We start from the raw sequence: 17,317 nt of genomic DNA on the forward strand, positions 1-17,317 counted from the left end.
ATTACATATTTTCTCTATTTCTGAAACTGCATTGTTGGTTAAGGGCTTGTAAGTAAGCATTTCACTGTAAGATCTACACCTGTTGTATTCGGCGCATGTGACAAAGTTTAATTTGATGGACCCAGGTTGCCGTGGGACCCCGGCGGACCCAGGTTGCCGTGGGACCCAGGTTGCCGTGGCATCAGTTGTCTCCAGTCTCATAGGTTGTCTTTCCAGACTGTCACCACGGAGATGATTATATAATATTACTGTGACATTAATGACTAAATCCAGTTCAATTCCAAACTCTGTCTGCCAGGCAGCGCTCTGCATTCAAAGACCATTTCAGAGTTGAATATTTCTTACCTTTAAATAATATCCATTTGACTTCAGTTTGAACCAAGCTGGTATTTGTCACCTTCTCTGCCACACAGACTAATGTGTGTCCCAAATGGCACCCTGTTCTCTCGATAGATAGCAGAGTACTTTGGGACAAGACAGAACACCCGACGAGGCTGGTTTTAATGAATCACCAGTGTGGGGAGATGAATCGTTTGGTAATGGTATAGAGAGGCTGGTTTTAATGAATCGTTTGGTAATGGTATAGAGAGGCTGGTTTTAATGAATCACCAGTGTGGGGAGATGAATCGTTTGGTAATGGTATAGAGAGGCTGGTTTTAATGAATCACCGGTCTGGGGAGATGAATCGTTTGGTAATGGTATAGAGAGGCTGGTTTTAATGAATCACCGGTCTGGGGAGATGAATCGTTTGGTAATGGTATAGAGAGGCTGGTTTTAATGAATCACCGGTCTGGGGAGATGAATCGTTTGGTAATGGTATAGAGAGGCTGGTTTTAATGAATCGTTTGGTAATGGTATAGAGAGGCTGATTTTAATGAATCACCGGTCTGGGGAGATGAATCATGTGGTAATGGTATAGAGAGGCTGGTTTAGACAGGAACTGGTAGGCCAGGCACCATTTTGGTAATTATGGAGGAAGTTATTTAATTGATTTTGACCTTTTATTAGAAACTCTTTCAGACACAGTCCCATTAACGAACTCCGTTTTACAAGACAACAAGTTGGGGCACCTGGAGGTTTGTGGGACAAAAGTCCCCAAGTCTACCACTAGTTCTCTCTGTTCCAGCCAGCACTCCATTTCTTCACTCCCATTACTCACTCAGTCTCTTCCTCTGCCTCCTCTTCTTCCCCTTTTCCAGGGGAGTGTCCAGTAATGACTTCCCCTGCTTGGAGAACTTGTGTAAGAAGATCATCAAGGAGAAGCAGCCCTTCGAGAGGCTGGAGATCAAGAAGGAGACTCTCCTGGAGATGTTCAAGGTAGATCTCACTCTCTCTCACTCTCACACTCACACTCACACTTAAGGGGCTTTATTGGGAAACATGTTTACATTGCCCAAGCCAGTGAACTAGAAAATAAACAATATAATTTTAAAAGTTAACATTACACTCACAAAAGTTACAAAGAATGAAGACATTTCAAATGTCATATGTGCAGATAGTTAAAGTACAAAAGGGAAAATGAATAAACATAAATATGGGTTGTATTTACAATGGTGTTTGTTCTTCACTGGTTGACCTTTTCTTGTGGCAACAGGTCACAAATCTGCTGCTGTGATGGAGCACTGTGGTATTTCACCCAGTAGATATGGGAGTTTATCAAAATTGGGTTTGTTTTCAAATTCTTTGGGTATCTGTGTAATCCGAGGGAAATATGTCTCTCTAATATGGTCATACATTTGGCAGGAGGTTAGGAAGTGCAGCTCAGTTTCCACCTCATTTTGTGGGTAGTGTTGCACATAGCCTGTCTTCTCTTGAGAGCCAGGTCTGCCTACGGCGACCTTTCTCAATAGCAAGGCTATGCTCACTGAGTCTGTACATAGTCAAAGCTTTCCTTAAGTTTGGGTCAGTCACAGGGGTCAGGTATTCTGCCACTGTGTCCTCTCTGTTTAGGGACAAATAGCATTCTAGTTTGCTCTGTTTTTTTGTTAATTACTTGACACATTGGAAAGTATTATCTTTTTGTTTTCTCATGATTTGGTTGGGTCTAATTGTGTTGCTGTCCTGGGGCTCTGTGGGGTCTGTTTGTGTTGCTGTCCTGGGGCTCTGTGGGGTCTAATTGTGTTGCTGTCCTGGGGCTCTGTGGGGTCTGTTTGTGTTTGTGAACAGAGCCCCAGGACCAGCTTGCTTAGGGGACTCTTCTCCAGGTTCATCTCTCTGTAGGTGATGGCTTTGTTGTAGAATTTAACTTTATACGACACCGGGATTGAGTTTGACAATAGCCAGTGAAAAATCAGCGCGCCAAATTCAAAACCACAAATCTAATAATTTCAATTTCTCAAACATACGACTATTTTACACTATTTTAAAGATACACTTCTCCTGAATCGAACCACGTTGTCCGATTTTCAAAAAGGCTTTACAGCGAAAGCAAATGCAGCACACACCTTTGACGATCTTCATCAGATGACACTCCTAGGACATCATGATACACAATACATGCATTTTTTTGTTCGATAAAGTTAATATTTGTATCCAAAAACGGCATTTTTACATTGGCGCGTGACGTTCAGAAAATATTTTCCCTCCAATACTGCCGGTGAATCAGCACAACAATTTACAAAAATACTCATCATAAACGTTGATAAAATATTAAACTGTTATTCAAAGAATTTTAGATAAACATCTCCTTAATGCAACCGCTGTGACAGATTTCAAAAAAGCTTCACGGGGAAAGCACACTTTGCAATAATCTGAGTACGGCGCTCAGAAAAATACACCAGGCAATACAGATACCCGCCATTTTGGAGTCATCTAAAATCATAAATAGCATTAGAAATATTCACTTACCTTTGATCTTCATCAGAAGGCACTTCCAGGAATCCCAGGTCCACAATAAATGTTGTTTTGTTTGATAAAGTCCATAATTTATGTCCAAATAGCTCTTTGTTGTTTGCGCGTTCAGTCAGCTACTCCAAGTGTAGGAAGCGCGCGGAAAATGTCACGACGAAAAGTCCAAAGTTCTATTTATGTTCGTTCAAACATGTCAAACGTTATAAAGCATCAATCTTTAGGGCCTTTTTAACGTCAAACTTCAATAATATTCCAACCGGACGATTCCAATGTCAAGAAAAACGTTATGGAACACAGCTACCTCATGTGAATGCGCGCCAATGCACTGATGTCCTTCCCTGAGTCGACAACTTCCCAGCCTTCTTGTTCGCTCTCTGTTCACTGCAAAAGGCTGAAACAAGGTTCTAAAGACTGTTGACATCTAGTGGAAGCCTTAGGAAGTGCTAAATGAATCCTTAGTCACTGTGTGTCAGATGGGCAATGACTTGGAAAGATTCCACGCATCAGATTTCCACTTCCTGGTAGGATTCTTCTCAGGTTTTTTCCTGCCATATGAGTTCTGTTATACTCAGACATCATTCAAACATTTTTAAAAACTTCAGTGTTTTCTATCCAAATCTACTAATAATATGCATATCCTAGCTTCTGAGTTTGAGTAGGAGGCAGTTTAATATGGGCACGTATTTCATCCGAAAGTGAAAATACTGCCCCCTATGCGATTGGTGTCGTAAGAGGTTAACGGCTCTTTTCTGTATTTTGATAATTAGCGAGTATCGGCCTAATTCTGCTCTGCATTATTTGGTGTTTTACGTTGTACACGGAGGATATTTTTGCAGAATTCAGCTTAGTCTCAATTTGGTGTAGGTCCCATTTGGTGAATTCTTGGTTGGTGAGCGGACCCCAGACCTCACAACCATAAAGGGCAATGAGTTATATAACCGATTCAAGTATTTTTAGCCAGACGCTGAAGATGGTTCTAGTGCCCTTGCGAATTCGTATGTATGTATGAATGTTGAAGAGGGTGGGGCTTAAGCTGCATCCTTGTCTCACCCCACGGCCCTGTGGAAATATAATTTTTGTTGGCAATTTTAACCGTGCACTTGTTGTTTGTGTAAATTAATTTTATGCCATAGGTTTTCCCCCCAACACCACTTTGTATAGCAGACCCTCAGACCCTCAGGCCAAATTGAGTCAAAAGCTTTTTTGAAATCAACAAAGCATGAGAAGACTTTGCCCTTGTTTTTGTTTTGTTTGTTTGTCAATTAGGGTGCGCAGGGTGAATACGTGGTCTGTCGTACGGTAATTTGGTAAAAGCCAATTTGACATTTGCTCAGTACATTGTTTTCACTGAGGAAATGTACGAGTCTGCTGTTAAGGATAATGCAGAGGATTTTCCCAATGTTGCTGTTGACGCATATCCCACGGTCACTATTGCCGTCAGTGAATGATAAGAGAAATAATCTGTCTGTAAACAATTGTTGGAAATGTACTTGTGTCATGCACAAAGTAGATGTCCTAACCGACTTTCCAAAACTATAGTTTGTTCACAATACATTTGTGGAGTGGTTGAAAACGAGTTTTAACCTTTCTGTGAAGGGGGTTCTGCTAGCGGAACGCCTGGCCTACAGCCAGTGAAATTGCAGGGCGCCAAATTCAAACAACAGAAATCTCCATAATTAAAATTCCTCAAACATACAGGTATTATACACCATTTTAAAGATAAACTCTCTCTGTCTAAGCCAACCACAGTGTCCGATTTCAAAAAGGATTTACGGTGAAAGCACACCATGTGATTATGTTAGGTCAGCGCCTAGCCACAGAGAACCATACAGACATTTTCCCACCAAGGAGAGGACTCACAAAAGTCAAATGGCATTAAAATGAATCCCTAACCTTTGATCTTCATCTGATGGCACTCCCAGGTCTCCATGTTAGAAAATAAATGTTTGTTTTGTTTGAGTTCATCTTTATGTCCAAATACCTCCTTTTTGTTTGCGCGTTTAGTCCAGTAATCCAAATGCACAAAGCGCGGGCACAAAGTCTAGACAAAAAGTCAAAAAAGTTCCATTTGAGTTCGTAGAAACATGTCAAACGATGTTTCTAATCAATCCTTAGGGTGTTTTTATCATAAATATTCAATAATGTTTCAACCGGACAATAATGTTTTCATTAGAAAGGAAAAGGAATGGAGCTTGCGCTCACGGCCACGCGCGTGACTAAACTAAAGGCTTTCACCTGGGCCATCTGCTTAGAGTGCTCTTATTCGCTCCCCTTTCACAATAGAAGCCTGAAACAACTTCTAAAGACTGTTGACATCTAGTGGAAGCCTTAGGAAGTGCAATCTGACCCCACAGACAATGGATATTTGATAGGCATTCACTTGAACTACAAACCTCAAATCCAACCAGGAAGTGGGAATTCTTCCTCAGGTTTTCGCCTGCCGTATGAGTTCTGTTATACTCACAGACATTATTTTGACAGTTTTGGAAACTTTAGAGTGTTTTCTATCCAAATCTACTAATTATATGCATATTCTGGCTTCTGGACCTGAGTAACAGGCAGTTTGCTGCCCCCTATCCCTAAAGAGTTTTAGTATAGCCAATAGGAATTTGTTGTCTGTATATTTGATCATTTCATTGAGGATACCATCAACACCACAGGCCTTTTTGGGTTGGAGGGTTTGTATTTTGTCCTGTAGTTCATTCAATGTAATTGGAGAATCCAGTGTAAATGTAATTTGAAAATCTTTCTTTCTCAAATTGAAATGCAAGCTGCTTTATTGGCATGAAAAACATTATCAATATTGCTGAAGCAACAATTTATATAATATACCTTGTAATAAAATGAAGTATAATAATATAAAATGGTAGTAAATAATATATTTTTTTTAAATAAAAATGAAATGGTAGAAATATAAGTATGCTAAACATGGAATAAGAAACTGTCATCCTAACCTTTACATCAGTACTACTACAACTACCATCATTACTTCTCTCTCTCTCTCTCTCTCTCTGTCTCTCTCTCTCTCGTCTCTCTGTCTCTCTGTCTCTCTGTCTCTCTCTCTGTCTCTCTCTCTGTCTCTCTCTCTGTCTCTCTCTCTGTCTCTCTCTCTGTCTCTCTCTCTGTCTCTCTCTCTGTCTCTCTGTCTCTCTCTCTGTCTCTCTGTCTCTCTGTGTTCCTGTCTGGTCTCTCTCTGTCTCTCTGTCTCTCTGTCTCTCTGTCTCTCTCTGTTCCTGTCTGCTCTCTCTCTCTCTCTCTCTCTCTCTCTCTCTCTCTCTCTCTCTCTCTCTCTCTCTCTCTCTCTCTCTCTCTCTGTTCCTGTCTGGTCTCTCTCTCTCTCTGTTCCTGTCTGGTCTCTCTCTCTCTCTGTTCCTGTCTGGTCTCTCTCTCTCTCTGTTCCTGTCTGGTCTCTCTCTCTCTCTGTTCCTGTCTGGTCTCTCTCTCTCTCTCTGTTCCTGTCTGGTCTCTCTCTCTCTCTCTGTTCCTGTCTGGTCTCTCTCTCTCTCTCTGTTCCTGTCTGGTCTCTCTCTGTCTGGTCTCTCTCTGTCTGGTCTCTCTCTGTCTGGTCTCTCTCTGTCTGGTCTCTCTCTGTCTGGTCTCTCTCTGTCTGGTCTCTCTCTGTCTGGTCTCTCTCTGTCTGGTCTCTCTCTGTCTGGTCTCTCTCTGTCTGGTCTCTCTCTGTCTGGTCTCTCTCTGTCTGGTCTCTCTCTGTCTGGTCTCTCTCTGTCTGGTCTCTCTCTGTCTGGTCTCTCTCTGTCTGGTCTCTCTCTGTCTGGTCTCTCTCTGTCTGGTCTCTCTCTGTCTGGTCTCTCTCTGTCTGGTCTCTCTCTGTCTGGTCTCTCTCTGTCTGGTCTCTCTCTCTCTCTCTGTCTCTCTGTCTCTCTCTGTCTCTCTCTGTCTCTCTCTGTCTCTCTCTGTCTCTCTCTGTCTCTGTGTGTTCCTGTCTGGTGTGTCTCTCTCTCTCTGTCTGTCTGTGTTCCTGTCTGTCTGGTGTGATTTATTTCTGCTGTTCCACTACTGATCTGAACATCTCTCTCTCTCTGCAGTACAACAAATTTAAGTGCCGGATCCTGAATGAGAAGGTGACCACTCCAACCACTACAGTGTACAGGTGAGTTGCATCCCGACCCGGTCGTTATGGAATGGGTGTTTGGGCCGATCCAGGATCCCTGTGTATTTATCCTGTCTGTGCTGACTAGGTGTGGTCCGCTGATTGACCTGTGCCGAGGACCCCATGTCCGACACACTGGAAAGATCAAGGCCCTGAAGATCCACAAGGTAAAGCCTCACTCACACTTCTGGTTTTGTCGCCGCTCTGTTTTCTGGGGGGTTTGTCGCCGCTCTGTTTTCTGGGGGGTTTGTCGCCGCTCTGTTTTCTGGGGGGTTTGTCGCAGCTCTGTTGTCTGGGGGGGGTTTTGTCGCCGCTCGGTTTTCTGGGGGGGTTTTGTCGCCGCTCGGTTTTCTGGGGGGTTTGTCGCCGCTCTGTTTTCTGGGGGGGTTTTGTCGCCGCTCGGTTTTCTGGGGGGTTTGTCGCCGCTCTGTTTTCTGGGGTTTTGTCTCCGCTCTGTTTTCTGGGGTTTTGTCTCCGCTCTGTTTTCTGGGGGTTTTGTCGCCGCTCGGTTTTCTGGGGGGGGTTTGTCTCCGCTCGGTTTTGATGCTCGTATTTACTTCTGAAGGATCTCTATTTTAATTCTCTGAAGTCGTCCCAGTTTTAAATGTCCTTCCACTCTGTTTCCTTGACCACGTTTACACTCCCAACGTCCCGTTATTATTCAGGATTCAACTATTCTATCTTGAAGTTGTCTCGTACAAACATCATATCCCTTTTTACAATACCCTGAACTAGCTCTTTTCCCAGTTATGAGAGAGCTGAAGAAGATTCCACTCCCAGTATGCTCCTCTCTCCTCCTGTTTCTAACCTCCAGAGCTCCTCTCTCTCCTCCTGTTTCTAACCTCCAGAACTCCTCTCTCCTCCTGTTTCTAACCTCCAGAGCTCCTCTCTCTCCTCCTGTTTCTAACCTCCAGAGCTCCTCTCTCCTCCTGTTTCTAACCTCCAGAGCTCCTCTCTCCTCCTGTTTCTAACCTCCAGACCTCCTCCCTCTCCTCCTGTTTCTAACCTCCAGACCTCCTCCTGTTTCTAACCTCCAGAGCTCCTCTCTCCTCCTGTTTCTAACCTCCAGAGCTCCTCTCTCCTCCTGTTTCTAACCTCCAGACCTCCTCCCTCTCCTCCTGTTTCTAACCTCCAGACCTCCTCCTGTTTCTAACCTCCAGAGCTCCTCTCTCCTCCTGTTTCTAACCTCCAGAGCTCCTCTCTCCTCCTGTTTCTAACCTCCAGACCTCCTCCCTCTCCTCCTGTTTCTAACCTCCAGAGCTCCTCTCTCCTCCTGTTTCTAACCTCCAGAACTCCTCTCTCCTCCTGTTTCTAACCTCCAGAGCTCCTCTCTCCTCCTGTTTCTAACCTCCAGAGCTCCTCTCTCCTCCTGTTTCTAACCTCCAGAGCTCCTCTCTCTCCTCCTGTTTCTGAGCTCTCTCCTCCTGTTTCTAACCTCCAGAGCTCCTCCTGTTTCTAACCTCCAGAGCTCCTCTCTCCTCCTGTTTCTAACCTCCAGAGCTCCTCCTGTTTCTAACCTCCAGAGCTCCTCCTGTTTCTAACCTCCAGAGCTCCTCTCTCTCCTCCTGTTTCTAACCTCCAGAGCTCCTCCTCTCTCCTCCTGTTTCTAACCTCCAGAGCTCCTCCTGTTTCTAACCTCCAGAGCTCCTCTCTCCTCCTGTTTCTAACCTCCAGAGCTCCTCTCCCTCTCCTCCTGTTTCTAACCTCCAGAACTCCTCTACCTACTGGGAAGGAAAGGCTGACATGGAGACTCTTCAGAGGATCTACGGGATTTCCTTCCCTGATCCCAAGATGCTCAAGGAGTGGGAACGCTTCCAGGAAGAGGCCAAGAACAGGGACCACCGCAAACTGGGACGGGTACGGGACTGTTATTCAATCACTCACATGCTTCATGAACAACAGGTGTAGAATAGCAGTGAAATGCTTCATGAACAACAGGTGTAGACAGACAGTGAAATGCTTCATGAACGACAGGTGTAGACGGACAGTGAAATGCTTCATGAACAACAGGTGTAGACTAGCAGTGAAATGCTTCATGAACAACAGGTGTAGACTAGCAGTGAAATGCTTCATTAACAACAGGTGTAGACTAGCAGTGAAATGCTTCATGAACAACAGGTGTAGACTAGCAGTGAAATGCTTCATGAACAACAGGTGTAGACTAGCAGTGAAATGCTTCATTAACAACAGGTGTAGACTAGCAGTGAAATGCTTCATGAACAACAGGTGTAGACTAACAGTGAAATGCTGACTTACAGGCCCTTCCCAACAATGTAGAGAGAATAATGTAATATAAAGATGATAACACAAGGAATAAATACACAATGAGGAACAATAACATGGCTATATACACTGGGTTACCAGGTAGTAACATGGCTATGTACACTGGGGGTTACCAGGTAGTAACATGGCTATGTACACTGGGGGTTACCAGGTAGTAACATGGCTATGTACACTGGGGGTTACCAGGTAGTAACATGGCTATGTACACTGGGGGTTACCAGGTAGTAACATGGCTATGTACACTGGGGGTTACCAGGTAGTAACATGGCTATGTACACTGGGGGTTACCAGGTAGTAACATGGCTATGTACACTGGGGGTTACCAGGTAGTAACATGGCTATGTACACTGGGGGTTACCAGGTAGTAACATGGCTATGTACACTGGGGGTTACCAGGTAGTAACATGGCTATGTACACTGGGGGTTACCAGGTAGTAACATGGCTATGTACACTGGGGGTTACCAGGTAGTAACATGGCTATGTACACTGGGGGTTACCAGGTAGTAACATGGCTATGTACACTGGGGGTTACCAGGTAGTAACATGGCTATGTACACTGGGGGTTACCAGGTAGTAACATGGCTATGTACACTGGGGGGTTACCAGGTAGTAACATGGCTATGTACACTGGGGGTTACCAGGTAGTAACATGGCTATGTACACTGGGGGTTACCAGGTAGTAACATGGCTATGTACACTGGGGGTTACCAGGTAGTAACATGGCTATGTACACTGGGGGTTACCAGGTAGTAACATGGCTATGTACACTGGGGGTTACCAGGTAGTAACATGGCTATGTACACTGGGGGTTACCAGGTAGTAACATGGCTATGTACACTGGGGGTTACCAGGTAGTAACATGGCTATGTACACTGGGGGTTACCAGGTAGTAACATGGCTATGTACACTGGGGGTTACCAGGTAGTAACATGGCTATGTACACTGGGGGTTACCAGGTAGTAACATGGCTATGTACACTGGGGGTTACCAGGTAGTAACATGGCTATGTACACTGGGGGTTACCAGGTAGTAACATGGCTATGTACACTGGGGGTTACCAGGTAGTAACATGGCTATGTACACTGGGGGTTACCAGGTAGTAACATGGCTATGTACACTGGGGGTTACCAGGTAGTAACATGGCTATGTACACTGGGGGTTACCAGGTAGTAACATGGCTATGTACACTGGGGGTTACCAGGTAGTAACATGGCTATGTACACTGGGGGTTACCAGGTAATGGAGGTAGGTGCTGTATGTACCAGGTAAAGTGGGGTAGGTGCTGTATGTACCAGGTAAAGTGGGGTAGGTGCTCTATGTACCAGGTAAAGGAGGTAGGTGCTCTATGTGCTCACGGTACCAGGTAAAGTGGGGTAGGTGCTCTATGTACCAGGTAAAGGAGGTAGATGCTCTATGTACCAGGTAAAGGAGGTAGATGCTCTATGTACCAGGTAAAGGAGGTAGGTGCTCTATGTACCAGGTAAAGGAGGTAGGTGCTCTATGTGCTCACGGTACCAGGTAAAGTGGGGTAGGTGCTCTATGTACCAGGTAATGGAGGTAGATGCTCTATGTACCAGGTAAAGTGGGTTAGGTGCTCTATGTGCTCACGGTACCAGGTAAAGGAGGTAGGTGCTCTATGTGCCAGGTAAAGGAGGTAGGTGCTCTATGTACCAGGTAAAGGAGGTAGGTGCTCTATGTGCTCACGGTACCAGGTAAAGGAGGTAGGTGCTCTATGTACTCACGGTACCAGGTAATGGAGGTAGGTGCTCTATGTGCTCACGGTACCAGTCAGCACCTACTAATTCAAGGGTTATTTGGCAAAAGGTGGCTACTTACGTATTTTGATTTAACACTTTTTTTTTTCTTTTTTTTTGGTTCGTACATGATTCCATACGTGTTATTTCATAGTTGTGACGTCTTCACCACTATTCTACAATGTAGAAAATAGTACAAAATAAAGGCTTTGAATGAGTCGGTGTCTAAACGTTTGATGGGTAGAGGTGGACTACAGGATGGATGGTAAACAATACCAACAGTGTTTGGTGAAGGGTTGGTGAAAAGAGGGGTCAATGCACCTAGTCCGGGTAGCTATTTGGTTTATTACTTAACAAACCATTTAGCAGGCTTGGTGATAGAAGCTATTGAAGGTCCTGTTTGTTCCAGACTTGCTACATCGGTACTGCTTGCCATGTGGTAGCAGAGAGAACAGTCTGGGTGACTCAAGCCTTTGACCATTTGACAATTTAACCTTTTATTAAACTAGGCAAGTCAGTTATATTCAAATTCTTATTTACGATGACTTTCTACCCCGGCCTCTTCACGACTGCGTTGAGGGGTTTTGGAGGTCCTTGGTGATGTGGACACTGAGGAGCTTGAAGCTCTCGACCCGCTCCACTACAGTCGATCAATCAAATGTGATTTATACCGAGGTTTTTACAAACAACATTGTGGAAGTATGGTCAGAGAACAGCAGGACATTACTGGGTCCTCTGTCTTTAGAGGGCTAAGGGGGACTGATCAGATGTCCTCCTGGTTAACATCTGCTGTAGGGTAACACTGATCATACAATCGCTCTCTCTCTCTCGCTCTCTCGCTCTCTCTCTCGCTCTCTCTCTCGCTCTCGCTCTCGCTCTCGCTCTCGCTCTCGCTCTCTCCTCTGCTCTCTCCTCTGCTCTCTCTCTCTCCTCTGCTCTCTCTCTCTCCTCTGCTCGCTCTCTCTCTCTCTGCTCTCTCTCTCTCTCTCTGCTCTCTCTCTCTCTCTCTGCTCTCTCTCTCCTCTGCTCTCTCTCTCTCCTCTGCTCTCTCCTCTGCTCTCTCTCTCTCCTCTACCTCTGCTCTCCTCTACCCCTGCTCTCTCTCTCTCCTCTACCTCTGCTCTCTCTCTCCTCTGCTCTCTCCTCTACCTCTGCTCTCTCCTCTACCCCTGCTCTCTCTCTCTCCTCTACCCCTGCTCTCTCTCCTCTCCTCTGCTCTCTCTCTCTCCCTCCTACAGGAACAGGATCTATTCTTCTTCCATGATCTGTCTCCAGGCAGTTGTTTCTTCCTGCCTAAAGGATCCTACATCTACAACAGTCTGGTGGACTTTATCAGGGTGAGTAGTCATTGCCATAAGATAGACAACCCCTATCGAATGTAAACTCTTGTCTGTTCTATGTCTGATAGCCTGCCCTGTCTCTCTGTAGAGTGAGCACTGTAATTATATCCTTATAGGTTCGGTGCAGTATATCCCTACCCCCCCCCCCCCCCATATCAAGAACTGTGAGGCTTTCAGGTGGCGGTAACAGTACATTTGGACCAGGGCTATTAAACTGGCGGCCCGCGGGCCAGATACGGCCGCTTATTCATTTACACTGGCCCTTTCTGAACATGAATAAAAATCCTCTGTTCAGTGCCGAAATGACAAGCACTATGGCGGTTGTCTACAGTCGTGGCCAAATATTTTGAGAATGACACAAATTATTAATTTTCACTAAGTCTGCTGCCTCAGTTTGTATGATGGCAATTTGTGTATACTCCAGAATGTTATGAAGAGTGATTAGATGAATTGCAATTAATTGCAAAGTCCCTCTTTGCCATGCAAATGAACTGAATCCCCCCCCAAAAAAAACATTTCCACTGCATTTCAGCTCTGCCACAAAAGGACCAGCTGACATCATGTCGGTGATTCTCTCGTTAACACAGGTGTGAGTGTTGACGAGGACAAGGCTGGAGATCACTCTGTCATGCTGATTGAGTTTGAATAACAGACTGGAAGCTTCAAAAGGAGGGTGGTGCTTGTAATCATTGTTCTCCCTCTGTCAACCATGGCTACCTACAAGGAAACACCTGCCGTCATCATTGCTTTGCACAAAAAGGGCTTCACAGGCAAGGATATTGCTGCCAGTAAGATTGCACCTAAATCAACCATTTATCGGATCATCAAGAACTTCAAGGAGAGCGGTTCAATTGTTGTGAAGAAGGCTTCAGGGCGCCCAAGAAAGTCCAGCAAGCACCAGGACCGTCTCCTAAAGTTGATTCAGCTGCGGGATCGGGGCACCACCAGTACAGAGCTTGCTCAGGAATGGCAACAGACAGGTGTGAGTGCATCTGCATGCACAGTGAGGCAAAGACTTTTGGAGGATGGCCTGGTGTCAAGAAGGGCAGCAAAGAAGCCACTTCTCTCCAGGAAAAACATTGGGGACAGACTGATATTCTGCAAAAGGTACAGAGATTGGACTGCTGAGGACTGAGGTAAAGTCATTTTCTCTGATGAATCTCCTTTCCGATTGTTTGGGGCATCTGGAAAAAAGCTTGTCCGGAGAAGACAAGGTGAGCGCTACCATCAGTCCTGTGTCATGCCAACAGTAAAGCATCCTGAGACCATTCATGTGTGAGGTTGCTTCTCAGCCAAGGGAGTGGGCTCACTCACAATCTGCCTAAGAACACAGCCATGAATAAAGAATGGTACCAACACATCCCCCGAGAGCAACTTCTCCCAACCATCCAGGAACAGTTTGGTGACGAACAATGCCTTTTCCAGCATGATGGAGCACCTTGCCATAGGGCAAAAGTGATAACTAAGTGGCTCGGAGAACAAAACATCGATATTTTGCGTCCATGGCCAGGAAACTCCCCAGACCTTAATCCCATTGAGAACTTGTGGTCAACCCTCAAGAGGCGGGTGGACAAACAAAACCCCACAAATTCTGACAAACTCCAAGCATTGATTATGCAACAATGGGCTGCCATCAGTCAGGATGTGGCCCAGAAGTTAATTAACAGCATGCCAGGGCGGATTGCAGAGATCTTGAAAAAGAAGGGTCAACGCTGCAAATATTGACTCTTAGCATCAACTTCATGTAATTGTCAATAAAATCCTTTGACACTTATGAGCATTTCATAGGCTTTTATTGCCTATTACATGAAGTTGATGCAAAGAGTCAATATTTGCAGTGTTGACCCTTCAATACCCCACAATGACTAAGCAAAAACACGTTTTTAGAAATATCACATTTACATAAATATTCAGACCCTTTACTCGGTACTTTTGGCAGCGATTACAGCCTTGAGTCTTCTTGGGCATGACGCTACAAGCTTGGCATACCTGTATTTGGGGAGTTTCTCCCATTCCTCTCTGCAGATCCTTTCAAGCTCTGTCAGGTTGGATGGGGAGCATCACTGCACAGTTATTTTCAGGTCTCTCCAGAGATGTTAGATTGGGTTCAAGTCCGGGCTCTGGCTGGGCCACTCAAGGACATTCAGAGACTTGTCCCAAAGCCACTCCTGCGTTGTCTTGGCTGTGTGCTTAGGGTTGTTGTCCTGTTGGGAGGTGAACCTTCACCCCAGTCTGAGGTCCTGAGCGCTCTGGAGGATCTCTGGAGCAGGTTTACATCAAAGATCTCAGTACTTTGCTCTGTTCATCTTTCCCTCGATCCTGACTAGTCTCCCAATACCTGACGCTGAAAAACATCCCCACAGCATGATGCTGTCACCACCACCATGCTTCACTGTAGGGATGGTGCCAGGTTTCCTGCAGACGTGACGCTTGACATTCAGGTCAAAGAGTTCAATCTTGGTTTCATCAGACCAGAGAATCTTGTTTCTCATGGTCTGAGAGTCCTTTTGGTGCTTTTTGGCAAAAACTCCAAGCGGGCTGTCATGTGCCTTTTACTGAGGAGTGGCTTCCGTCTGCCACTCTACCATAAAGGCCTGGTTGGTGGAGTGCTGCAGAGATGGTTGTCCTTCTAGAAGTTTCTCCTATCTCCACAGAGGAACTCTAGCGCTCTGTGAGAATGAGCATCGATTTCTTGGTCACATCCCTGACCAAGGTCCTTCTCGCTCAGTTTGGCCGGACGGCCAGCTCTAGGAAGAGTCTTGGCGGGTCTAAACTTCTTCCATTTAAGAATGATGGAGGCCACTGTGTTCTTGGGGACCTTCAATGCTGCAGATATTGTTTGGTACCCTTCCCCAGATCTGTGCCTCGACACAATCCTGTCTCGGAGCTCTACGGACAATTCCTTCGACCTCATGGCTTGGTTTTTGCTCTGACATGCACTGTCAACTGTGGGACCTTATATAGACAGGTGTGTGCCTTTCCAAATCATGTCCAATCAATTGAATTTACCACAGATGGACTCCAGTCAAGTTGTAGAAACATCTCAAGGATGATCAATGGAAACAGGATGCACCTGAGCTCAATTTCGAGTCTCATAGCAAATGGTCTGAATACTTATGTAAATAATGTATTTCTGTGTTTTTTTTAAATGTATTTGCAAACATTTCTGAACCTGTTTTCACTTTGTCGTTATGGGGTATTGTGTGTAGATTGGGGGGGAGCGTAATTGAGTACATTTTAGGATACGGCTGTATTGTAACAATGTGGTACAGGTCAAGGGGTCTGAATACTTTCTGAAGGCACTGTATACACTATTTGTGGACACCTCATTCAAATTCGTGGATTCGGCTATCTCAGCCACACCCGTTGCTGATGGTTGTATAAAATCGAGCACACAGCCACGCAATCTCCATAGACAAACATTGGCAGTAGAATGGCCCGTACTGAAAAGCTCAGTGACTTTCAACGTGGCACCATCATAGGATGCCACCTTTCCAACAAGTCAGTTAGTCATTGTTCTGCCCTGCTAGAGCTGTCCCCCAGTCAACTGGAAGTGCTGTTATTGTGAAGTGGAAACGTCTTCGAGAAGCAACGTCAGCACAAGAACTGTTCGTCGGGAGCTTCATGAAATGGGTTTTCACGGCCGAGCAGCCTCACACAAGCCTAAGATCACCATGCGCAATGCCAAGCGTTGGCTTGGAGTGGTGTAAAGCTCGCCACCATTGGACTCTGGAGAAGTGGAAACACGTTCTCTGGAGTGATGAATCACGCTTCACCATCTGGCAGTCTGACGGACGAATCTGGGTTTGGCAAATTCCAGGAGAACACTACCTTCCCGAATGCATAGTGCCAACTTTAAAGTTTGGTGGAGGAGGAATTATGGTCTGGGGCTGTTTTTCATGGTTCAGGCCCCTTAGTTCCAGTGAAGGAAAATCTTAATGCTACAGCATACAATGACATTCTAGATGATTCTGTGCTTCCAACTATGTAGCAAAAGTTTGGGGAAGGCCCTTTCCTGTTTCAGAATGACAATGCCCTCGTGGACAAAGTGAAGTCCATACAGAAGTGGTTGGTTGAACGGGGTGGCAGAACTTGACTGGCCTGCACAGAGCCCTGACCTCAACCCAATCGAACACCTTTGGGATGAATTGGAACGCCGACTGTGAGCCAGGACTAATCGCCCAACATAAGTGCGCCCGACCTCACTAATGCTCTTGTGGCTGAATGGAAGGAAGTCCCTGCAACAATGTTCCAACATCTAGTGGAAAGCCTTCCCAGAAGGGTGGAGGCTGTTATAGCAGCAATGTTCCAACATCTAGTGGAAAGCCTTCCCAGAAGAGAGGAGGCTGTTATAGCAGCAATGTACCAACATCTAGTGGAAAGCCTTCCCAGAAGAGTGGAGGCTGTTATAGCAGCAATGTTCCAACATCTAGTGGAAAGCCTTCCCAGAAGAGTGGAGGCTGTTATAGCAGCAATGTTCCAACATCTAGTGGAAAGCCTTCCCAGAAGAGAGGAGGCTGTTATAGCAGCAATGTACCAACATCTAGTGGAAAGCCTTCCCAGAAGAGAGGAGGCTGTTATTTTATTTGTTTATTTTTATTTCACACTTTATTTAACCAGGTAGGCTAGTTGAGAACAAGTCCTTTATTTAACCAGGTAGGCTAGTTGAGAACAAGTCCTTTATTTAACCAGGTAGGCTAGTTGAGAACAAGTCCTTTATTTAACCAGGTAGGCTAGTTGAGAACAAGTTCTCATTTACAATTGCGACCTGGCCAAGATAAAGCAAAGCAGTTCGACAACATACAACAACACAGAGTTACACATGGAATAAAACAACATACAATCAATGATACAGTAGACAAAAATTATAGCAGCAAAGGGGGGACCAACTCCATATTAATGACTTCCCAGTAGAGTGGAGGCTGTTATAGCAGCAAAGGGGGGGACCAACTCCATATTAATGACTTCCCAGTAGAGT

The 17,317-nt window shown here is 45.3% G+C and overlaps 1 protein-coding gene across 1 annotated transcript in view; it reads left to right on the forward strand.

Annotated features, from left to right (window-relative positions):
• The window catches only part of tars1 (threonyl-tRNA synthetase 1), a 69,154-nt gene that overhangs the window by 22,575 nt on the left and 29,262 nt on the right, over positions 1-17,317 (forward strand). The window contains exons 6-10 of the mRNA XM_082968762.1: positions 1,200-1,317; positions 6,897-6,961; positions 7,050-7,128; positions 8,672-8,818; positions 12,238-12,336. Coding sequence (XP_082824888.1) covers positions 1,200-1,317; positions 6,897-6,961; positions 7,050-7,128; positions 8,672-8,818; positions 12,238-12,336 — 508 coding nt within the window. The remainder of the gene's footprint in view (positions 1-1,199; positions 1,318-6,896; positions 6,962-7,049; positions 7,129-8,671; positions 8,819-12,237; positions 12,337-17,317) is intronic.

Source organism: Salmo salar, chromosome 24 (assembly GCF_965601325.2).
Source record: "Salmo salar chromosome 24, fSalSal1, whole genome shotgun sequence".
NCBI classification, from domain to species: domain Eukaryota; kingdom Metazoa; phylum Chordata; class Actinopteri; order Salmoniformes; family Salmonidae; genus Salmo; species Salmo salar.